At 34.4% G+C, this 26,059-nt stretch overlaps 1 protein-coding gene across 6 annotated transcripts in view; it reads left to right on the top strand.

Annotated features, from left to right (window-relative positions):
* The window catches only part of LOC107452446 (carcinine transporter), a 95,409-nt gene that overhangs the window by 49,777 nt on the left and 19,573 nt on the right, over window positions 1-26,059 (top strand). For all 6 annotated transcript variants that reach the window (XM_043041840.3, XM_043041844.3, XM_043041842.3 and 3 more), the window contains exons 3-5: window positions 11,838-11,941; window positions 14,523-14,677; window positions 23,127-23,295. In XM_043041840.3, the coding sequence (XP_042897774.1) occupies window positions 11,838-11,941; window positions 14,523-14,677; window positions 23,127-23,295 (428 nt within the window). The remainder of the gene's footprint in view (window positions 1-11,837; window positions 11,942-14,522; window positions 14,678-23,126; window positions 23,296-26,059) is intronic.

The raw sequence follows: 26,059 nt of genomic DNA, 5'->3' as shown, positions 1-26,059 counted from the left end.
CCCAAATTAGTTGCTGCATTTGCCTACTTTTATTCCATCCGTGGATGACTTTTCCAAGTGAAGTGACAGCATAATTACAATTACAGACAGGAAAATTTTTTATGTTATGCTAAAGCTTAAGCGCACTGTAAAACATTACTTCCTCTGTCCCAAATTAGTTGCTGCATTTGCCTACTTTTATTCTATCCGTGGATGACTTTACCAAGTGAAGAGCCAACCAAATCACAATTACAGACAGGAAATTTTTTATGTTATGCTAAAGCTTAAGCGCACTATAAAACATTACTTCCACTGTCCCAAATTAGTTGCTGCATTTGCCTACTTTTATTCCATCCGTGGATGACTTTTCCAAGTGAAGTGACAGCATAATTACAATTACAGACAGGAAAATTTTTTATGTTATGCTAAAGCTTAAGCGCACTGCAGAACATTACTTCCTCTGTCCCAAATTAGTTGCTGCATTTGCCTACTTTTATTCCATCCGTGGATGACTTTTCCAAGTGAAGTGACAGCATAATTACAATTACAGACAGGAAAATTTTTTATGTTATGCTAAAGCTTAAGCGCACTGCAGAACATTACTTCCTCTGTCCCAAATTAGTTGCTGCATTTGCCTACTTTTATTCCATCCGTGGATGACTTTTCCAAGTGAAGTGACAGCATAATTACAATTACAGACAGGAAAATTTTTTATGTTATGCTAAAGCTTAAGCGCACTGCAGAACATTACTTCCTCTGTCCCAAATTAGTTGCTGCATTTGCCTACTTTTATTCCATCCGTGGATGACTTTTCCAAGAGAAGTGACAGCATAATTTCAATTACAGACAGGAAAATTTTTTATGTTATGCTAAAGCTTAAGCGCACTATAAAACATTACTTCCACTGTCCCAAATTAGTTGCTGCATTTGCCTACTTTTATTCCATCCGTGGATGACTTTTCCAAGTGAAGTGACAGCATAATTACAATTACAGACAGGAAAATTTTTTATGTTATGCTAAAGCTTAAGCGCACTGCAGAACATTACTTCCTCTGTCCCAAATTAGTTGCTGCATTTGCCTACTTTTATTCCATCCGTGGATGACTTTTCCAAGTGAAGTGACAGCATAATTACAATTACAGACAGGAAAATTTTTTATGTTATGCTAAAGCTTAAGCGCACTGTAAAACATTACTTCCTCTGTCCCAAATTAGTTGCTGCATTTGCCTACTTTTATTCTATCCGTGGATGACTTTACCAAGTGAAGAGCCAACCAAATCACAATTACAGACAGGAAATTTTTTATGTTATGCTAAAGCTTAAGCGCACTATAAAACATTACTTCCACTGTCCCAAATTAGTTGCTGCATTTGCCTACTTTTATTCCATCCGTGGATGACTTTTCCAAGTGAAGTGACAGCATAATTACAATTACAGACAGGAAAATTTTTTATGTTATGCTAAAGCTTAAGCGCACTGCAGAACATTACTTCCTCTGTCCCAAATTAGTTGCTGCATTTGCCTACTTTTATTCCATCCGTGGATGACTTTTCCAAGTGAAGTGACAGCATAATTACAATTACAGACAGGAAAATTTTTTATGTTATGCTAAAGCTTAAGCGCACTGCAGAACATTACTTCCTCTGTCCCAAATTAGTTGCTGCATTTGCCTACTTTTATTCCATCCGTGGATGACTTTTCCAAGTGAAGTGACAGCATAATTACAATTACAGACAGGAAAATTTTTTATGTTATGCTAAAGCTTAAGCGCACTGCAGAACATTACTTCCTCTGTCCCAAATTAGTTGCTGCATTTGCCTACTTTTATTCCATCCGTGGATGACTTTTCCAAGTGAAGTGACAGCATAATTACAATTACAGACAGGAAAATTTTTTATGGTATGCTAAAGCTTAAGCGCACTGTAAAACATTACTTCCTCTGTCCCAAATTAGTTGCTGCATTTGCCTACTTTTATTCTATCCGTGGATGACTTTACCAAGTGAAGAGCCAACCAAATCACAATTACAGACAGGAAATTTTTTTATGTTATGCTAAAACTTAAGCGCACTGTAGAACATTACTTCCTCTGTTCAAAATTAGTTGCTGCATTTGCCTACTTTTATTCTATCCGTGGATGACTTTACCAAGTGAAGAGCCAACCAAATCACAATTACAGACAGGAAATTTTTTATGTTATGCTAAAGCTTAAGCGCACTATAAAACATTACTTCCACTGTCCCAAATTAGTTGCTGCATTTGCCTACTTTTATTCCATCCGTGGATGACTTTTCCAAGTGAAGTGACAGCATAATTACAATTACAGACAGGAAAATTTTTTATGTTATGCTAAAGCTTAAGCGCACTGCAGAACAATACTTCCTCTGTCCCAAATTAGTTGCTGCATTTGCCTACTTTTATTCCATCCGTGGATGACTTTTCCAAGTGAAGTGACAGCATAATTACAATTACAGACAGGAAAATTTTTTATGTTATGCTAAAGCTTAAGCGCACTGTAAAACATTACTTCCTCTGTCCCAAATTAGTTGCTGCATTTGCCTACTTTTATTCTATCCGTGGATGACTTTACCAAGTGAAGAGCCAACCAAATCACAATTACAGGCAGGAAATTTTTTATGTTATGCTAAAGCTTAAGCGCACTATAAAACATTACTTCCACTGTCCCAAATTAGTTGCTGCATTTGCCTACTTTTATTCCATCCGTGGATGACTTTTCCAAGTGAAGTGACAGCATAATTACAATTACAGACAGGAAAATTTTTTATGTTATGCTAAAGCTTAAGCGCACTGCAGAACATTACTTCCTCTGTCCCAAATTAGTTGCTGCATTTGCCTACTTTTATTCTATCCGTGAATGACTTTTCCAAGTGAAGTGCCAACCAAATCACAATTACAGACAGGAAATTTTTTTATGTTATGCTAAAGCTTAAGCGCACTGTAAAACATTACTTCCTCTGTCCCAAATTAGTTGCTGCATTTGCCTACTTTTATTCTATCCGTGGATGACTTTACCAAGTGAAGAGCCAACCAAATCACAATTACAGACAGGAAATTTTTTTATGTTATGCTAAAGCTTAAGCGCACTATAAAACATTACTTCCACTGTCCCAAATTAGTTGCTGCATTTGCCTACTTTTATTCCATCCGTGGATGACTTTTCCAAGTGAAGTGACAGCATAATTACAATTACAGACAGGAAAATTTTTTATGTTATGCTAAAGCTTAAGCGCACTGTAAAACATTACTTCCTCAGTCCCAAATTAGTTGCTGCATTTGCCTACTTTTATTCTATCCGTGGATGACTTTACCAAGTGAAGAGCCAACCAAATCACAATTACAGACAGGAAATTTTTTTATGTTATGCTAAAGCTTAAGCGCACTATAAAACATTACTTCCTCTGTCCCAAATTAGTTGCTGCATTTGCCTACTTTTATTCCATCCGTGGATGACTTTTCCAAGTGACGTGACAGCATAATTACAATTACAGACAGGAAAATTTTTTATGTTATGCTAAAGCTTAAGCGCACTGTAAAACATTACTTCCTCAGTCCCAAATTAGTTGCTGCATTTGCCTACTTTTATTCCATCCGTGGATGACTTTTCCAAGTGAAGTGACAGCATAATTACAATTACAGACAGGAAAATTTTTTATGTTATGCTAAAGCTTAAGCGCACTGTAAAACATTACTTCCTCAGTCCCAAATTAGTTGCTGCATTTGCCTACTTTTATTCTATCCGTGGATGACTTTACCAAGTGAAGAGCCAACCAAATCACAATTACAGACAGGAAATTTTTTTATGTTATGCTAAAGCTTAAGCGCACTATAAAATATTACTTCCACTGTCCCAAATTAGTTGCTGCATTTGCCTACTTTTATTCCATCCGTGGATGACTTTTCCAAGTGAAGTGACAGCATAATTACAATTACAGACAGGAAAATTTTTTATGTTATGCTAAAGCTTAAGCGCACTGTAAAACATTACTTCCTCAGTCCCAAATTAGTTGCTGCATTTGCCTACTTTTATTCTATCCGTGGATGACTTTACCAAGTGAAGAGCCAACCAAATCACAATTACAGACAGGAAATTTTTTTATGTTATGCTAAAGCTTAAGCGCACTATAAAACATTACTTCCACTGTCCCAAATTAGTTGCTGCATTTGCCTACTTTTATTCCATCCGTGGATGACTTTTCCAAGTGAAGTGACAGCATAATTACAATTACAGACAGGAAAATTTTTTATGTTATGCTAAAGCTTAAGCGCACTGCAGAACATTACTTCCTCTGTCCCAAATTAGTTGCTGCATTTGCCTACTTTTATTCCATCCGTGGATGACTTTTCCAAGTGAAGTGACAGCATAATTACAATTACAGACAGGAAAATTTTTTATGTTATGCTAAAGCTTAAGCGCACTGTAAAACATTACTTCCTCAGTCCCAAATTAGTTGCTGCATTTGCCTACTTTTATTCTATCCGTGGATGACTTTACCAAGTGAAGAGCCAACCAAATCACAATTACAGACAGGCAATTTTTTTATGTTATGCTAAAACTTAAGCGCACTGTAGAACATTACTTCCTCTGTTCAAAATTAGTTGCTGCATTTGCCTACTTTTATTCTATCCGTGAATGACTTTTCCAAGTGAAGTGCCAACCAAATCACAATTACAGACAGGAAATTTTTTTATGTTATGCTAAAGCTTAAGCGCACTGTAAAACATTACTTCCTCTGTCCCAAATTAGTTGCTGCATTTGCCTACTTTTATTCTATCCGTGGATGACTTTACCAAGTGAAGAGCCAACCAAATCACAATTACAGACAGGAAATTTTTTTATGTTATGCTAAAGCTTAAGCGCACTATAAAACATTACTTCCACTGTCCCAAATTAGTTGCTGCATTTGCCTACTTTTATTCCATCCGTGGATGACTTTTCCAAGTGACGTGACAGCATAATTACAATTACAGACAGGAAAATTTTTTATGTTATGCTAAAGCTTAAGCGCACTGTAGAACATTACTTCCTCTGTCCCAAATTAGTTGCTGCATTTGCCTACTTTTATTCTATCCGTGGATGACTTTACCAAGTGAAGAGCCAACCAAATCACAATTACAGACAGGAAATTTTTTTATGTTATGCTAAAGCTTAAGCGCACTATAAAACACTACTTCCTCTGTCCCAAATTAGTTGCTGCATTTGCCTACTTTTATTCTATCCGTGGATGACTTTACCAAGTGAAGAGCCAACCAAATCACAATTACAGACAGGAAATTTTTTTATGTTATGCTAAAGCTTAAGCGCACTATAAAACATTACTTCCTCTGTCCCAAATTAGTTGCTGCATTTGCCTACTTTTATTCTATCCGTGAATGACTTTACCAAGTGAAGAGCCAACCAAATCACAATTACAGACAGGAAATTTTTTTATGTTATGCTAAAGCTTAAGCGCACTATAAAACATTACTTCCTCTGTCCCAAATTAGTTGCTGCATTTGCCTACTTTTATTCCATCCGTGGATGACTTTTCCAAGTGACGTGACAGCATAATTACAATTACAGACAGGAAAATTTTTTATGTTATGCTAAAGCTTAAGCGCACTGTAAAACATTACTTCCTCAGTCCCAAATTAGTTGCTGCATTTGCCTACTTTTATTCCATCCGTGGATGACTTTTCCAAGTGAAGTGACAGCATAATTACAATTACAGACAGGAAAATTTTTTATGTTATGCTAAAGCTTAAGCGCACTGTAAAACATTACTTCCTCAGTCCCAAATTAGTTGCTGCATTTGCCTACTTTTATTCTATCCGTGGATGACTTTACCAAGTGAAGAGCCAACCAAATCACAATTACAGACAGGAAATTTTTTTATGTTATGCTAAAGCTTAAGCGCACTATAAAATATTACTTCCACTGTCCCAAATTAGTTGCTGCATTTGCCTACTTTTATTCCATCCGTGGATGACTTTTCCAAGTGAAGTGACAGCATAATTACAATTACAGACAGGAAAATTTTTTATGTTATGCTAAAGCTTAAGCGCACTGTAAAACATTACTTCCTCAGTCCCAAATTAGTTGCTGCATTTGCCTACTTTTATTCTATCCGTGGATGACTTTACCAAGTGAAGAGCCAACCAAATCACAATTACAGACAGGAAATTTTTTTATGTTATGCTAAAGCTTAAGCGCACTATAAAACATTACTTCCACTGTCCCAAATTAGTTGCTGCATTTGCCTACTTTTATTCCATCCGTGGATGACTTTTCCAAGTGAAGTGACAGCATAATTACAATTACAGACAGGAAAATTTTTTATGTTATGCTAAAGCTTAAGCGCACTGCAGAACATTACTTCCTCTGTCCCAAATTAGTTGCTGCATTTGCCTACTTTTATTCCATCCGTGGATGACTTTTCCAAGTGAAGTGACAGCATAATTACAATTACAGACAGGAAAATTTTTTATGTTATGCTAAAGCTTAAGCGCACTGTAAAACATTACTTCCTCAGTCCCAAATTAGTTGCTGCATTTGCCTACTTTTATTCTATCCGTGGATGACTTTACCAAGTGAAGAGCCAACCAAATCACAATTACAGACAGGAAATTTTTTTATGTTATGCTAAAACTTAAGCGCACTGTAGAACATTACTTCCTCTGTTCAAAATTAGTTGCTGCATTTGCCTACTTTTATTCTATCCGTGAATGACTTTTCCAAGTGAAGTGCCAACCAAATCACAATTACAGACAGGAAATTTTTTTATGTTATGCTAAAGCTTAAGCGCACTGTAAAACATTACTTCCTCTGTCCCAAATTAGTTGCTGCATTTGCCTACTTTTATTCTATCCGTGGATGACTTTACCAAGTGAAGAGCCAACCAAATCACAATTACAGACAGGAAATTTTTTTATGTTATGCTAAAGCTTAAGCGCACTATAAAACATTACTTCCACTGTCCCAAATTAGTTGCTGCATTTGCCTACTTTTATTCCATCCGTGGATGACTTTTCCAAGTGACGTGACAGCATAATTACAATTACAGACAGGAAAATTTTTTATGTTATGCTAAAGCTTAAGCGCACTGTAGAACATTACTTCCTCTGTCCCAAATTAGTTGCTGCATTTGCCTACTTTTATTCTATCCGTGGATGACTTTACCAAGTGAAGAGCCAACCAAATCACAATTACAGACAGGAAATTTTTTTATGTTATGCTAAAGCTTAAGCGCACTATAAAACACTACTTCCTCTGTCCCAAATTAGTTGCTGCATTTGCCTACTTTTATTCTATCCGTGGATGACTTTACCAAGTGAAGAGCCAACCAAATCACAATTACAGACAGGAAATTTTTTTATGTTATGCTAAAGCTTAAGCGCACTATAAAACATTACTTCCTCTGTCCCAAATTAGTTGCTGCATTTGCCTACTTTTATTCTATCCGTGAATGACTTTACCAAGTGAAGAGCCAACCAAATCACAATTACAGACAGGAAATTTTTTTATGTTATGCTAAAGCTTAAGCGCACTATAAAACATTACTTCCTCTGTCCCAAATTAGTTGCTGCATTTGCCTACTTTTATTCCATCCGTGGATGACTTTACCAAGTGAAGAGCCAACCAAATCACAATTACAGACAGGAAATTTTTTTATGTTATGCTAAAGCTTAAGCGCACTATAAAACATTACTTCCTCTGTCCCAAATTAGTTGCTGCATTTGCCTACTTTTATTCTATCCGTGGATGACTTTACCAAGTGAAGAGCCAACCAAATCACAATTACAGACAGGAAATTTTTTTATGTTATGCTAAAGCTTAAGCGCACTATAAAACATTACTTCCTCTGTCCCAAATTAGTTGCTGCATTTGCCTACTTTTATTCTATCCGTGGATGACTTTACCAAGTGAAGAGCCAACCAAATCACAATTACAGACAGGAAATTTTTTTATGTTATGCTAAAGCTTAAGCGCACTATAAAACATTACTTCCTCTGTCCCAAATTAGTTGCTGCATTTGCCTACTTTTATTCCATCCGTGGATGACTTTTCCAAGTGACGTGACAGCATAATTACAATTACAGACAGGAAAATTTTTTATGTTATGCTAAAGCTTAAGCGCACTGTAGAACATTACTTCCTCTGTCCCAAATTAGTTGCTGCATTTGCCTACTTTTATTCTATCCGTGAATGACTTTTCCAAGTGAAGTGCCAACCAAATCACAATTACAGACAGGAAATTTTTTTATGTTATGCTAAAGCTTAAGCGCACTGTAAAACATTACTTCCTCTGTCCCAAATTAGTTGCTGCATTTGCCTACTTTTATTCCATCCGTGGATGACTTTACCAAGTGAAGAGCCAACCAAATCACAATTACAGACAGGAAATTTTTTTATGTTATGCTAAAGCTTAAGCGCACTATAAAACATTACTTCCACTGTCCCAAATTAGTTGCTGCATTTGAATACTTTTGTACTGATTTTGTTCTTGAGAATAATTGTGCAAATAGGACAAAAATGCCTTCTGTATGAGAACTGTACTCTACCAGGTCTCTAAAAGATAAATTCATAGAGCCTACCAAATTCTGATTTCGAAAAGAATATGCGAATGAATTAAAATTTAAAAATTTGCCGTTAAATGGCTTAGTTGTTGCTTTTAACTCCTTTTTATTAAGATTCTTCGCTGTGGTAGAGAAATAACAATGAAATGTACAATTACAAGTAGAATTGTAATTTAACTTTACAAGCATTTATTATTTTTAAGAAGATTGTAAAGACTGCTATACTTTTATTTTAATTAATTATATGTGGCATACCTGCCAACTTTTAGTCCCGTCCATTATTATTTTTCCCAGTGGTATTAAAATGGAATTAAAACTTCAATTTTAAGCAAACAAATACGTTGTATTAGAGAAAACTTAAGTTGACAACCATGACAGTAACGCATATTAATATATGTGCTTAATTTTTGTAGGAATAGTGGTGATCAATATCATTCAAAAATTAAGATTATAAAAGAAAAAATAGTATATAATTACTACCACTTTAAATATGAAAATAAAATCTTCCGGAAGAGTTGGCAGGTATGATGAGGTGATGTCCAAAATCATAATAAATCAACTTTTTTTTGATCTAGGTAAAAATATTAAAGAATACAATTGATAAACTACCACTTTAAAATATATATTTGCTGTCCGGAGCAAGTTGGCATCTCTGTATATTTTATTCTTGAATAAATAAATGTTATAGCTTACAATCCTATGTGAATGATAAATATCAATAAAACGATTTTTTTTTCTTAGCCTTCACAATGCCATTTTCAATTCTCGATTATATTCGAGTGTGAAAAATTATAGAAGCATAAAATACAACGCCGCTCGAGTGTGCACAGTTCGGCCTGTTTAGCAGGCTCGAATTAACTTGAGCGCACAAGTTAAGGGGTAAAAAGTGTAACTATATAATATTTAATTTGAACTGAGTCTTGGTGATATTAATAAAGAAAACTATTATTACCCCGCCCACAAATAAACTGCAATAAAAATAGTTGGAATACCAGTTTTATCCTTTTTACCGTGATTGTGGCAACCCTGGAAATGCTTGCATGACTCGCCCGTCTCGATGTGGTTAATAAAATTTTGAATGTTCTTAGACATAAGTTTTCATATTTTTAGTTATCTCTGAGTTGTCACTTTAGTCAAAAAATATTAATGAAATGAAGAGACTAAAGATAAGCAACTATTGCATCCTTATTTTCAATGTACTAACAACATAATGCAAAAGTAATTATTATTTTTTAAAAATGCATAATTTAAAAACTGAGTCATAATGGTAGAAGCAATCGAATAATTTAAGAGATAATTAACAAAAATGAATTGAGTTTCTATTTTTTTTTTTTTTTTTTTTTTACATTTTTAATCGACTGTAGCATCCCTGTTACCTCATCAACTTTGTAATTTGTATATAAACTAAGCTTGAAATAAAAATTTTAATGTTTCTAAAAATTTTTTTTAAATAAAAATTATTGCACTTACGCTACTTCATAAACTATAGTATTTTCTAAGTACAAGTTTGAAAAATAACAAGACTGATTAAATTTAATACAAATAATGAATGCTATTTTTACATATTTTAATAAAATTAAGTAAATAAAAAAGTGGAAATTAACACTTGTAAATAAATAAAAGTAAAGGCAGGAAGTAATCTCTGTGTTAAATCTTTTTTTAAAAAAAAACATTTGCTTGACATGTGCTGTCAACTCGAAAAGATGTTATTCCTGTACTTTAACGGTTAATTCAAACACATTTTCAATTACATAAAACAGAAGTCACGGTGACATATTTTTTGCGTCATAAATTCCTTCAAATAGGATTTAGATATTATTTTTTCATAACAACAACGCAATTATTATTTTAAATCTCCATCTCACAACAACGTATCTTAAGTATTTCTTGGAAGGGTTCAATTTATAAATAACTTATTAGAAATGCTTAATAACTTTTATTAACTGTAGCTGATACGAAATGTAAAAAATTACTCGCTTGAAGCTCGTAATGTCTAAATTATTGTTAAAATGATATCATGCTTGCAAACTTTGGCTCTTTCAAAAAATATTTTTTCCCTAGTGGCAGGGAGGCCAACTGCTCCGGTTTCTGCAAAAATTTTAATAGATTGGTAGCGAATTAAATGGTGAAACTTGTAGAATTAGGATAGTTACGCTTACTTTTTAAAAGAATCACCACTATGTAACTTAAATAAGGTTGTATTTCATATGATACTTTGAATTTGTAGAGATGGAAAAATTACTTAGCATGATAATAATTAACAAAAAGTTACTTAAATTTCGTTACCACTAGAAAATACTTTTTTTTACAAAGAGAAGCAAGTTGGCATCCCTGAAGTGATAGTGGAATGTGACTTCAAAAATTATTGCTCTGATTTCTGCAAACATTTAAATAAAACTTATCGAATGAGAATATGTAAGATCAGATCTGGTATGACACAAGGAGATAATATAATGACATTGCTTGGCATATAATCTAGTAATTGAACGGCAAAAACATTAAAATAAAATTATAACAATGGAAATATAGACGCACGGCCTGTGGACCCACCCATCACCTCCTACATCAGAAAGCCTCCACACGGTTTCTTATAGGTAGTCTGCGCAGACTTTTTAAAAAGTGAACCTGTTGTGCGCATGAACCCAAATTTTATTGTAAAAAGAGACTGAGAGTAATTTACCATATATATTTGAGAATTGAATCTGTAGTGGTAGACAAGTAAATAAAACGAACCAATCATAATCATAAATTAAACAAATTTTTAGACATATATTTGTTACCACTTTCTTATTTTTACTAGATTTTCCGTTAAATGACTATCTTTCGTAAACTGGTTTACTTTCATAGTGGTCTGATCGGACTACCCATAAAAAAAACCTTGCAGGAGGCGTTTAATATATATGCAGATGATGATTTAAAGAAGGCATCTAATTTTAAGTCGCATTTGCATTGATATTTTGAATTTTTGACTTGTAGTGGTAAAACAATTATTTTAAAAAAATACTAAACTAAAAATAAGTTAATTTTTTTACCACTAGAAAATCTTTTTTTTTTTTTAAAAAAAAAGTGGGAAGCGTTGGTATCTCTACGATCGTAATCTGGAGATATGAAAACAAAATTTACAAAATCTGCTGGATTTCAGTTCCCAAACAGTGAGAAAATTATTTCTCTCGAATTTCGTATGCTGGAGACTAAGCATTTGCATCATAAAGATTACTTTTTTTAAAAAGAAAAATAAAGTTTATTTTTGTAACTTATCTCCTATATTTTTAATAATTTTTTTCAGTGGGATATGGTATGTGGAAATGCTCATTATGCCAGTCTTGTTCTTAGTTTAGTTTTCATCGGTGATGTTATTGGAACACCACTTTATGGATTTATGTCTGACAAGTAAATATTCTTACTATAATTTTTATCTACCTATGTGAGAAAGATAAACGTTAAGATATTGCTGGCAATATGCTGTTGTAGCGTTTATAAATAGGTTAAATGGGAGCAAAATATGTTTCCCATGTTAACCAATCTTTGCCTAGCGGATTCTTTAGGAAACTTCAAAAACAAAAATTAATAAAAATGGTTTTATTTTACGAAAAAAAATAATAAGTAGTAGCTGAAGTATTTTATATTATTTTCCTAGACAAACTGTGTTCTCTGCACCAATGAAGCCCGGCTATACCGGTGGGAGGCGAGAGAGTGCACAGGGAGTCTTCCCCCTTTTGTAAATTTGTAAATAATGTAAATATTCTTTCTTTATCTTTATCTTCAATTTGTTCCCTTTATTATGTATCAACTTGCGACTTATTTTTATGTATGACTCAGACTTGATTTTATCAATTATTGTTCATTCTGAGATTTAACTTAATGTTAACGCAGCACCTCCCTTCCCTTCCACCACATATTATCCAATTTAGATGAAAGAGCAGATATCCATACATGGATAGGTACTCTGAAAAAAGTTGATTAGTTAGTAGTTATATTATTTTAAAGAAACGAGGTAGTTCAGCCAGCCGCAGTATGTTAATACATAATAACTAGACGCTTTTAGCAATCAGCTGTTACCAAAAGATAACTGTAACAAAGTTTTGTTGTTGTTGTTGTTGTTAATTTACGTCGCACTAGAGCTGCACAATGGGCTATTGGCGACGGTCTGGGAAACATCCCGGAGGATGATCCGAAGACATGCCATCACAATTTTGATCCTCTGCGGAGGGGGTGGCACCCCCGCTTCAGTAGCCCGACGACCTGCGCGCGAAGTCGAGCACTTTACGGTAGCACAGTTTAACGAGGACCAATACCGCACACCCTCGGTTCCTACGCAGACTGATCCAAGTGGTCACCCACCCGCACACTGACCGCAGCCAGTGATGCTTGACTTCGGTGATCTACTGGGAACCGTGTCTTAACGATCAGTCCACTGCGGGACGTAACAAAGTTTTATTTCATATGATACTTAGAATTTTTGACATGTAAGAGCGGAAAAATTATTTTCAGTGAAAAATATTAAAATAAAATTAACTTGAATTTCGCTACTACAAAAAGTACTTTTTTACAAAGCGGCGCAAAGCAGGATTGCCTCAGGTGACTTAATATCCTAAAAGTTCTGACTTATAAAATTTTGTTGAAAGTAATTAAATTGAGCATATTTTTTATGTTAAACGTTTTTCAGTTTACTATTAAAAACTAATGTAAATAATATTTGCATATGAGTAATATGAAATGTAGTGTTATATACGATTGAATAATTGAAGAGATAATAAATAAAAATTGTAAATTGAGTCTCCAACTATTTTTTTATACATGAATAGTCGTTTTTTCAATAATAATCCTTATAATCCTATCATAAATTTACGTTAATAGCCCTTTTTTTATATTTTGCAAACTTCTGTTTGCATTCTTTAATTAGATAAGGTTGTGGCCAGCACGTCGGTTAACGAACATATTACTATTATTATTAAAAAAAATTTTAAAAAAAACTGATAGTATCATTTAAATAGTTTCAAATGGTTTACAAAAAGTTTATTTTTATAATGTTTTTTGTAAAGCATGTTTAATCAGCAAAAAAAAGAGGAAAAAAACGGATCATCCTTATAACTTTTCAAAGATTTGTTGGATTTTCATTCCTAAAAATGCTATATCTCACAAAGATGAACCTTTAAAATTACGCGTTAGAGTTAACTGCAACCATGGCAAAATGCACTTGTTTTGAAACGAAATAGAATTTTTTTTTTTTTAATCAAATCGGATATATCACCCCAAGATAGCGAGTAGACGTAATTTTCAAAAATTGGCTTTTACAGTTGTGACGTAATACGCATGAAAGAAAACCGGAGGTTGTAAAATGAAACAATAAACAAATACATAAAACAATGTTTCCATATAAACCACCCTTTGCTGAAACAAAGGTAGTTAAAAAAAAAGGGACGCAGTCTAAGTAAAAAATGAACAAATGCTCAGCTGAAAATATTGTTAGTGGATTTTTAATTCAGCAGTACCATCTTTTTCAAACTTTGTAATTACTTTTAAAGTTAGAAGGAAAAAAAGAAATTCCTAACTGGAACGCAATAAATATTATACGTACAACTCGTTCAATTTTTGTTTAACGGCTTTTTTAAACAGTTTTTAATTTAAGGGAAAGGTTTGCTGTATTGAATTACATTACATACCTGCCAACTTTTAATCCTTTCGAGGATGATTTTCCCCAGTGGCAGTAAAATGTTATTTAAATAACAATTTTAGGTAGAAATATAAACTGTATTTTGGAAAAGCCTATACAAACTTCCAACACAGTAATACATATTTATATATATATATGCTTAATTATATTAAAAATAGTGGTGGTCAAAAAGATTAAACATTAAGTTTATAAATGTAATAAAAGCATACATTTTACTACCACTTTAAAAATAGATATAAAATTTTACGCCAAATGTGTAAAAGTTGGTAGGTATGACATTATAATTGTTCTTTCTAGGTGGGGACGTAAACCGACATTCTTATGTCTCGCATTAGTAGTAGCCGTAACCGAAATAGGATCTGTTCTGAGCCCTTTTTTTGGTCTATTCCTCTTCTTAAGGGGAGTTAACGGCACTACTATGTCTACAATATATACAACTGGTTTTATCATTCGTAAGTATCAAAAATTATTTTTTATCTTTACAATGATTTATCTATATGGTTAGACAATCAACTAGGCTTGATTAGGGCTGCTTGTGATCTGATACTCAGAGTTGCCAACTTCTACGCTGTTTGCAAACATTTTCTAGATTGGTTGATAATTAAAATTGAAGATAATTGAAGATGGTAATTTTATCCACATTTCAAACCACCAGCAAAAGAGGCGTTTGATATAAATATAATCGAATATACTGATCTAAGTGGAGTTTGATACATAATTTTGAATAAATTACATGTGGTGGGTGGGGTATAAAATAATTGTAAGTGAAATTTAAAGCACAATGAATCACATACTGAAACATAAACTTGGCTACCACTAGAAGAAATTTTCTCAAAAAATGCTCTAAGTTAACAGTCCTGACTACTTATCCGGAAATTTATTTAACACGTTCACGCGGGGTTACCCACCGGTGGATCACGCTAGATCATTGGTTCTCAACGGGGGCGATACCGCCCCCCTGGGGACGTTGGGAGAATGCGTTGGGGCGGTGAACTTGTTTTGGGCGGTAGGGGGGCGTTGGGTATGCTTTGGGCGGTAGGAGGGCGATGAGCATGTTTTGTCATTTAAATTCAATTTTAAAACAAAAAAAGTTATTAAATTAAGATTTATTTTATAAATAAAATTGATCTAAAATTAATATTAAAGAAAAGAAAAGATTAAATTAATATAATAAATAAAGATTATCCGATACGCCATTTGTACCAGCAATAAAACGAACTTATAGGACACCTATTCTCCGATCCGAGCCACACAGTTTAGCGCATGAGTCAGTAGTTTTTGCCTCTGACTCATTCAAGTCATTTGGTGGAAATTGAAGTGCATGCGCTTTCAGTATGAATTTTTGTTTTGACCCGTGTTTCTTATGATGGTTTTCGTTAGCTTCCTTACGGTTTTATCTCCAGTTTCGATTAGATCTCATAGTTTACTTGACCAGGCACGTGCACGAATTAATTTTTATCATAAATTACTTATTAATTTTGAGAAATAGTTGATTTTCTTTTAGGCTTTGTATTTTGCTGCCACCAGCAATATCGGTTAACTAAAGGAAGTGTCATTAATACAGTGCCACGTTCTTGAAGTTGGGATTTGTTCAATCATTGTTGAACTCTCAACTACCCATGTGTTTACTTAATAATAAAGTTTTATCTAATGAGGTAATGAAATCTTACCGTTAGCAGGAGCATTTGAGAAAAAACGCATCCTGACAAACAAAATAAAGATTTGTCATTTTTCATGAACATCTTTTTTCATGTTTCTGAAGGCATCTTCGGTCTCAGGGTTACTAGCAACCTCATCACAAAAATGCGACGATGGTTTGATAGCTTCTTATAATATATCAAAATTTATTGCTAAATTTGGGAAAGCTCATACCATCGGAGCAGAGTTAATACTGCCGGTTGTCAAGGAAGTTTTAGAAATAGTTTTACACCATCCAGCTGCATCCACTGTGATAAAAAAATATCCCATAAGCAACGATACAGTGCAGTGACCAAATGTTGAGATGGCCGAAGACGTTGAAATTTCTTTATGCAAACATTTGATATCCAACGAATTTTCCCTTCAAGTTGATGAATCAACCTTGCCAGGTAATGTAGGCTCTACTGTAGGCATAGGTCCGGTTTGTAAAGGTAATAAAAATTATTCAAGATACGCTTTTTCCAAGAAGCTTGATTGTAGATATCAAAGGTAAATCTATTTTTAATACTGTCAAAGACCATTTTACAGAGAAAAACAATCCTTTTGCGAATATTATGTCTATTGCCACTGATAGGCTGCTGCAATGGGGGCCGATATCGCCCTTTTGGAAAGGGAGGTACCAGATATTTTTAGCTGTTCACTACGTGATTCACAGATAGCATTTAGTAGAAAAAAATCTCAGCGACCGTTGGCATAAATCATTGCAATATACCATGTCTGCTGTGAACAAAATTCACAGTAATGCTCCCTACGATTGATCATTCAGACAGCTGTGTAAGAAGAACAATGAAGAATTCAATCGCTTGCTACTATACGCCGAGATTAGCTGGTTTTCCAAAAGCGTCTGTCTCAATAGGCATTGGAATCTTTTCGACTCTATGCTTGAGTTCTTCGGAAACAGAGATGTAACTCTGAGAGACAGATTGTTGGAATTTAAGAAAGACTTTGTCAGATTTATCTGAAAAATTTAAGGGTAATAATTTACATCTTCAAGACAACGAGCTCAATTTGATCCCTACAAAATCAGTTATTTCTGCCTTCTTAAAAAAGCTCATTTTGTGGAAGCAGAATTTTGGTTGGAATGAGTTCATCCAAGCAAGAGAAATTCGCTCTGATGATGCACAAGAATATTGTCAACACGTTAACTCTTTGCACATGGGCTTTTCCGACCGTTTTAAAGATGTTTTGTTCCCTAGAAGTGCCTCAATGGGTTTATGGGTTCTGAACACTTTTGTGAATATTGAAACAGCAGAGGTTCAGATTTGGTCGAACTTTTAACTAATGCAAATTTGAAGTGGTGATCGTCTCACAGAAGTTTTGCTTGAAGGTAACGTCAGTCGTCTCTATCCTGGACTGTAGACTACCATTAAAATTTTTTTTATTGCCATTCCTTCCTCCTAACTTATAGAACGTGGATTCAGTGCTGCTACAGATCTTGTCACAAAAAGGAGAAATCGACTAGAAATTGTGCAGCGAGTGTATTTGCGTCTTCATCTCACTAAAAGTATTGAACCGACTGTTAAGAAATTGGTTTATCCCACCAACATAGTTACTTGAATGTTTCGTTGATACTTCTTTTTACGGTTAAAAAAATATTTTGGATGTTTTTTTACTTATCTAATTAAGAATAAATCATTTTTTAAGCATAGGTTTCTTTGTTGTATTTTTTTTTCCTTAAACGTATTTATTTTGATCATAACAAATAGACTGCGTTTACTTGCCATAAGAAAATTATCGAGTTAATGTACACATTATTTTTTTAAAAAAAACCAAGCAAATTTAAAGCGTAAAAATTGCTTAAAGATGTTGCTTCCTATAATTCAGCACACCTCCCTCCATCCCCATGCTCTAAATAACTAGATTTTCACGAAGGGGGCGTTGAAATGCTTTTTGCTCCTTAAGGGGGCGGCAACGTTAAAAAGGTTGAGAATCTATGCGCTAGATTGTCTCATCGTGGCAGCTCACCGGAGTAAGAACTGGTACCAAATAATTTCATTTTTTAGTTTTTTTTCGGGAATAATAAAAAATCATAGCTATCAATTGTTTTTAACGGATGCAATTTTTATATTGAATTGCTTCTTCGCCGTGATAAATTTCCTTACAGTGAATTGTTATTGTTGAGAATAGATTAACTCCTCCCGAATATTATCTAATATTGAAATAGTTCTTCTACCAGTATTTTCACTTTTCCCGTACCAGTATTTTCACTTTTCCCGGCGTGAACGTGTTAAAGATACAAGACATATTTCTATTAACTTGAAAAAATCGTAACCTACAAAAATTTCGGCTTTTGGCGCGAAGAGCTATTGATCGATACGGAAAGTTATATATTGAGGGTCATATAAACACAAAATAGCCTACGCGTGTTAAAAGAGAAAAAAACCATCACAGATTAGTCTAGTTGTTCACTGACAGTTCAATATCGAGCAATTTCTGAAAAAGAGTTTCAACCCATTTGAGTCCTAGTCCTAGTGTTTTGATTTTATTGGGCACCTCGGCCGCGGAGCGACCTCTACCCCATTCATCTGGAATTTTATCTCTGTTTTGGTTGAGCATTGAGTTAAGCAGGCAGTGGAGTTGCTTTTATGAATGTTTCAAAGCACTTTGCTTGAATAACTAAAAAGGAATCAAAAAATAAAATGAGCATCTTGCTCTAAACTACGTTTGTTTGAAGTTGGAGTTGTCCAGAGTTGTATCAGCATGAGGAAACGTTATTTTCAGAAATGTTGATGCAATAATTTGTTTTGACAGTTATAATATGAGGCGTCGGAGGTGAAATGTGCAGCTCTTGGTCTGTAGTTTTAATCTTTGCTATAATTTTCAAATTTAAAGATTGCATTGAAATTTGATGTTTTACATTCTATGGCTTTATCGAAAAAATCTGCGTTTAGCTTGCCTATATGCTGCTATAGAGTTGTTATTTCGACGTCCGCATGTATATTGGTATTCCTGATGAACTATCTTGCACAGGTTATTTTTCTATTGATCTTATTTTGGCATTGGTTTAATTTCTTCAGTATATGTTGAGGTATCGTTGTCCAGATAGGGGAGGCATAGGTAAGTATTGGCAACGCCTCCTATTACGGAAAGCCTCCACACGGTTTTTTACAGGTAGGCCGATCAGCCACTGTCAAGGATATCCACTTACCGAACGAGTCATTTATTACAGAATATAGTTAAAATAAGAAAGTGGTAGCAAATATATGACTAAAAATTTATTTTATTATGAATATTATTGGTTTGCCTTATTCACTTGTCAACCACTACATATTCAATTCTCAAATATATAAGATAAATTTCTCTCAATTACTTTTATAAAAGATTTTGGGTTCATGCGCACAACTGGTTCACTTTTTAAACAGTCTGCGCGGACTACTTATAAAAGACCGTGTGGAGGCTTCTTGATGTAGGAGGTGATGGTATTGGGCGGATCATTACTATAGCTTGCTTCTTTAGTTTAGGTGACATATTCTGATTATTGCTGCATTTGCTTTATCTATTGTGCTTTTGGTATGATCAATGCAGGTGAGTTAGCAATTGATTATGAGACCAACATAATTTGCTTTTTTAATTATTGGTATTGGTATATTGATCATTTTTGGTTGAAGTTGTGGAACAATTTTCAACCCATTTGAGTACTGAGTCCTCATGATTGAATAGTTCCTTTTCCAAAAAAAAAGAGTGGTAAAAAACAAATTTCATTATTAGTATTTATTTTAGTATTAAGGTAGTTCTATCTACCGCAATCAATCAATGATATAAATATTTAGATCGAAAGTAAAAACCAAAGAGGCAAGTACCAGAATGACACAGCTGCTTGTAGCAAACAAATATGAACTACCTATTTCATGCATTGGCGCTTTAACCACGTTAATTACTTTTTGGTTTTAGGTATTAATTGGTTAACTTCATTGTTTAGTAAAACTTCTCTCAGTTCTTGAACTTACTTACTTTACTTTTATTTACAAAAATTGGGCACCTGGGCCTCTTAGCGGCCCCTATCCCATACATCTAGAAATTTACAGAAAATTTATAGTAATAACATTTTGAATTTAGCAGTCGATGTGGTAGCTAATAGAAAAACAAGCACTTTGCTTGAGTAAATATAACATTTCAATATCTGATTCATCGAATCTAAGTTGACATATATAAATATAAACATAATTTGACATAAACTGCTGTTTGTAGAAAATGCAACACCATGAAAGAATCATCAGAATCAAATGAAATTTAATGCAGAAACGACTTGTACTGATACAAATAAATGATGAAATTTTCAAAACAAAAGAAACAAATTAAGCGTCCGAAATCAGTATTTGGTGCAGCCACCACGCGCTGCAATAAGTGCTGCTATACGACGTGGCATGGAGTCAAACAGATGTTGAATATCTGCTTGAGGAAGAGAATTCCATATCGCTTGTATGCGCAACCAAAGTTCGTCTTTGGAAACTGCAGGACGCGGATCACGAGTGAGACGCCGACCAACCATATCCCACACGTGCTCAATAGGCGACATATCCGGCGAATAAGCAGGCCAAGGAAGAAGTTGCATGCGTTGTGCTGAACAGAAGTCTCTAACAGTCCGCGCAACATGTGGGCGTGCATTATCCTGCTGAAAGATAGCTCCAGGGATGCCTTGAAGGAAAGGAACGACTTCGGGCTGTAGCACTTCACGGACGTATCTGTTGCTATTGAGATTACCCTCAATTCGTATCAAATTGGATCGTCCATGATACGAAATCGCACCCCAGACCATAACTCCGGGTGTTCGACCACTATGTCGTTCAATAATACACTCAGGAAGGCAGCGTTGACCGGCATAACGTCTAACACGAACACGGCCATCATGGGTCCACAAATTGAAGCGTGATTCATCTAAAAAGACAACTTGGTGCCAATCAGCTCGCCAGTCTCTGTGCTCAAGAGCCCACTGCCGACGCAGCCGTCGATGATCCGCCGTGAGATGAATCCTGTATAATGGCACCCTTGCACGCAATCCACGGCGCAGCAGACGACGACGAATTGACGAAGCCGACAATTGTACACCTGTAGCAGTAGACCAATGTGCTGCCAGCTGCCTGGAGGAAGCTGTGCGATCATTCACCGCCATGCGGAGCAGGTGTCGATCATCGCGCTCTGACGTCACCTTCTGTCGTCCAGTGCCTGTTTTTCGAGTTGTTCGGTGCTCGTCGGTCCACTGCTTCCAAACTCGCATCACTGTGGAACTGTTCCGCTGCATACGAGCTGCTATTGCGCGATAGGAAAATCCTCCTTCTCGAAGGCCGATTATCCTCCCTCGTTCAAACTCCGTAAGTTGCTTGAATTTCTTATTCTTCCGTCGTGGAGGCATACTCAGGTCTCACTAAACGTTTGCCACTAACAAATAATCATAGACTATTTTCAACGTCCCGCTACAGCACTTTATTTATACGCTTTCAGCATCAATTCAGAGGGCGCTGCGCGCGCCACGCACGCGCGATGGCTCTGAAACTTTATTAATTTGCATAATATCCTATAATTGACATTTGCTGCGAATTTCATTTGATTCTGATGATTCCTTCATGGTGTTGCATTTTCTACAAACAGCAGTTTATATATACGTAAGTTGACATAAATAAATATTAACATAAATTGATACATATTTCACTAATTAAATTTCTATATTTTAACTAGCACATATTTAATTATGACATACATTGAAGTTCATTCGAATACATTGTGGTAGCCATAAAAAAAATCAAGCCGTTTGCTTGTGAAATAATAAAACAATGAAAAATTCAATATGACAAATTGACGTTTTTACATAACATTAGAAATATTGATTGTAGACTTTAATTCAAAATAAAGATATAACATGATTTGATATGTACAATAATTGATTTTTGAAAAATGAAGAACATAATTGATGAATATAGATAAATTATACCTTGAATCAGTTCTTGAAAAATTTCAATAAGTCTATAAGTAGGAGTTAAAGTGGTTTTTTTTTTTTTGCTGGTGGTTTTCTTGGGGAGAGAAAGGCACCCTAAGAAGTTTTCAGTATGGTTTCCGTTACAATTAGCACTTTTCAGTGATGAGGACCTATCTTTTTAAAACACTGAAGCGAGTAATGATCATCCGTACATTTCATGCATCTAGATGGACTAAGCCTTTTATAGTGGACGTGTTCGTATGGTTGGCATTTAATACGTCCTCTTTTAGCATCTCTACTCGAATGGGTTAATCATTGTAGCTCTAAAATTGACTGTAGTTCAGTTGCATCAGGTAAAAAGAAAAAAAAGTAGAAGAAGTAAAATAGTCTTACCTGTTTTTTCTTTTTAAACTAGGTGTTACTCGTAGTCTTAAAACCAGCTTTAGTTAAGTTGTAAATAAGAAAATTCATAACGATCAGTTTTTACTAGAATATCACTAAAGAGTACATATTTAAAAGATTTTTTTCGATTAAAAAGTCAGAAATGAAATTTTTTCCCCAATACTCACCTAGAGAATGACCCTTCTTCATACAAGCATCTAAAGGGCAGATTTGTTGGCCGATTTCAGGACAGATTTCAAGGGCACCATATTAGGTGGGCCAACGTTGCTCCCACAGTAAAGACAGATAGTACAGAGAAAGAAAGAACATTCATGTCTTTCACGGGATTCGACTTATTCTAAAAATAGCTGCTTTAATTCACTACCACTGGAAAAAGTATAACAGTATCCCAAAAAGCTCAAATGTTGGAGGGTCAATCACGCTTCCTATCCGACGGAGTGTTGTCCCGTAAATTTTGTAAATAGCTGTAAACATAATAATTTCGCGCATTTATTATGTATTTCTCCTTTTCTCTAAGGCTATATGGCTACTGTGCACCTGAGAAGCTCGGGGGTAATACCTCGAAGGGAGGCGAGGCAGTCTGCCACAAAATCTCTTCTGTCTCTTAAACTTGTTTGTTCAATCTCACTACTTCATTTTAATTTTCTCTCAGTAAAAGATACTGAGCCCCAACTTTCACCTTTCAGTTGCGCCTCGGCGATTTATTATTTATTTCCACTCAGATGAATTAGTTAGAGCCCCTAGCGGGGCTGATGCTATGATAACCATCACATATGAGTAGGGTAAATCACGCAAAATAAGTTTTATGTGAAACATGTTTTACAGCAAAATAAAATTGATTTGTTTCCTTTACTTTGATGTGTATTTATGTTTACTTATTTTTGATTCAGTGCTGGAATTAGTTAGCCCAGGTATACGAGCAAGAATGAACGGTATATCCACGACTTCCTGGACAATGGGTCTTTGCCTCTTACCCTTAGTTGCCTACTTAACCAGAAATTGGATACATCTAAGCATTGTAACATCCACAGCTGCACTTTGTCTTCTTGTATATTGGAAGTAAGTAAAAACACTGGGTCCAAATTTCTTTAATTTTTATTTTAAATTATTACATCAAAAATAAAAATCTGCTGTACTTACAAAAAAAGTCTTCTTGCAGCGTATATTTTAAACCTTTTCAGGAATACAGCATTATAAACTTTTTCGGGAATACATCGTATACTTAAAACTTTTGGCGGAATACAGCGTATATTTTAAGCTTTTGGAAGAAAACGTATATTTTAAACTTTTTTTCCTCATAGAACTTGCTACAAAATTATTTTTAAAAAAATCTCTATAAATAATTCGGAAAATGAAATATTTTTAGTTTTGGCAGCCATACACAAGTCGCTGGCTGTATTTAGCTAAAAAATACATGTGATGATGTTGAACTTTCATACAACAATCTATTACATTAAACGTTTTTAATCACAAGAAAGTTAGCATAAATAATTAAGTCAAACATTTTAACATTACATTATATTAAGCAAATCTGAAAAAATTTTCACCCTACTTACAGATTTTTTTGTTGAAAAATTTTTTAAAAAAAATTAGAAATTATCGAGTTTATTTATTAGAGTGGGTTGAAAAATTTCGAAAGTGTCTGCAATCTTTTTATGATAGTGTGTAATAATTGTCAATTATCACCATTAAGAATTTTATAAAACCTTATAACACTGATTGATATTTTCAGCCTCAATTATGAACCCAAATTTTTGAAAATTCGACTGGAAGTCTCTAAAATTCAAAACATCAGTTGTTAAATAGATTTATTTTATTTCATAATCAGGGTTGAACAACCGACCCAATTCTGAGTTTACGACTGTCAATGTTCAACTCGGTCGCCTTCTAAGTTTGATCCCAACCCAGAAGACCAGGGAGCTTACCGATCAAGTACAGGACCTTAATGGAGGACTTTTCAATGGAACAAATCCGCATTTGCGTTACATCGAAAGGAAAACAACAAAAACACACAATTTGTCAGACGGAGAGGGATTCTAACCTATAATCTGTCCACGACTATGAATGTTTTACATGGGAGCAGAATTCGTATAAACCGGCCACCGCTGGTATTCGAACCAGGGTCACTGATTTGGGAAGCAAACGTTTTATCCCTTAAGCCACTGCAGATCAGTAAAACTTGTCAATCATCTTGGCAGAGCCATGATGGCTCAGGGGATAAAGCGTTCGCCTTCCAATAAGGTGAATCGGGTTCGAATCCTAGCGCTGGCTGGTAGATACGAATTCTGTATTCGGCCTGCACCCACAACGCTGACATAAAATATACTAAGTGGTAGACGGATAGTGGGTTAGAGTCCCTTTGCCATCACGCTAACCGTGGGAGGTTTTCGTTCTTTTCCTCTCCAAGTAAAGCAAATGCGGTTTGTTTCATCAAAAGGTCCTTCGCGAAGACAAATTTCACCCAATACCTGATCCAGGAGTTCCCTTGTCTTCTGGATTGGGTTCAAAATTTCAAGGCTATGGCGTTGAACATTAGTAGTCGTAAATCCGAAAATCGGGTCGGCTGCTGAACGACAGTTATACAATAAAACAAAATAAAATCGGTATGGCTTAATTTTTTAAGAAGAATACCTATGAAAGATTTTGACATTTTTACTTAGTATCGTCTACCACTTTTACAGTACCGAAGTTTGGATTTGACCATTGAAGCGCCAATTTAAAAATTTAAAACTTTGCCAACATTTCAATAATTGTAATTGACAACAATCTTGATATCCATGTCATTAACCTGATATTATTCAGCTGCATTTCTTAAATCAGATTGAACACTAATGATCAAATGCAAAAATGAACTTTCTAAAGAAATTCTTTAATAATAAGTTTGTTCAGTAAGAAATTTTTATGTATGCGCAGTTGTTGTCTTTTCGTTGCATTTCATATTGACATGCGGAAAAGACGATTCAATCATGCTTCATATTAACATATTTGATCAAAAGGAATATAATGAAGCTGGAAATATTTAAAGTTACATAAAAGATTTTGCGCACAATTATAAAACTTATTTATCCAAAGCTGATTTCCTGCATAATGTAATAATTTAATTCTTTTAAAATCGTTTTATTCAGAAACGTTAAAAAAAGCATTTGAATAGTAAGATTTTAAAAAAAAGTTTACACCATTTTGAACTACTTAGTTTGAAATTTGGTTTATAAACTATCCCCACTTTGAATTTTCTTCTGCTGAAATCAATAAACACCGCTCTTCATTTACCGACTTTGATTCCTGGAAGTCATTCCATATTTTAAAATATAGTAATAATCCATTTAAATATTTTTCTATTATTTCATCCTTCTTCAATATTTGAAAATCTATTCTAATTTAATCTTGGGGTTCCCGTTAAACTTACACAAACTTGTTTCTTATAACCATTTTCTTTTTCTCGTTACAGCTTTCCCTCAATTCATACTTGTTAAGCCATTTTGTACGTTTTTGTCTCTTTACTTTTCTACTGTCATTTTATGTTTGGGTAATGAGAAAGGTTCTTGTTTATAGAAGCGAAATATGTAATATGCCCATTTCTGCACTTTTATTTGCGCTTAATTTGTGTTGATTTTTGCTGAAGTCATTAAGATTGCTTTTAGTACTTAAAACACCAATCAATGATTTTAATCTTATCAAAAGTAAGCACAACTTTTCCATTGTTTTTATTTAATTTGTTTATTTTATTTATTTATTTATTAATTCTGCGAACTTTTCTTCATTAGTTATGCAAGCACGTCACTATGTTCTTTTTTTTTTCACTGATTGTTAATTTAATTGTATT

This window comes from Parasteatoda tepidariorum, chromosome 5 (genome assembly GCF_982258835.1).
Source record: "Parasteatoda tepidariorum strain Cologne lab strain chromosome 5, Ptep-v5.0, whole genome shotgun sequence".
Taxonomy (NCBI): domain Eukaryota; kingdom Metazoa; phylum Arthropoda; class Arachnida; order Araneae; family Theridiidae; genus Parasteatoda; species Parasteatoda tepidariorum.
Note: the sequence above shows the minus strand (reverse complement) of the source record. Positions and strands in the feature narration are given on the sequence as shown.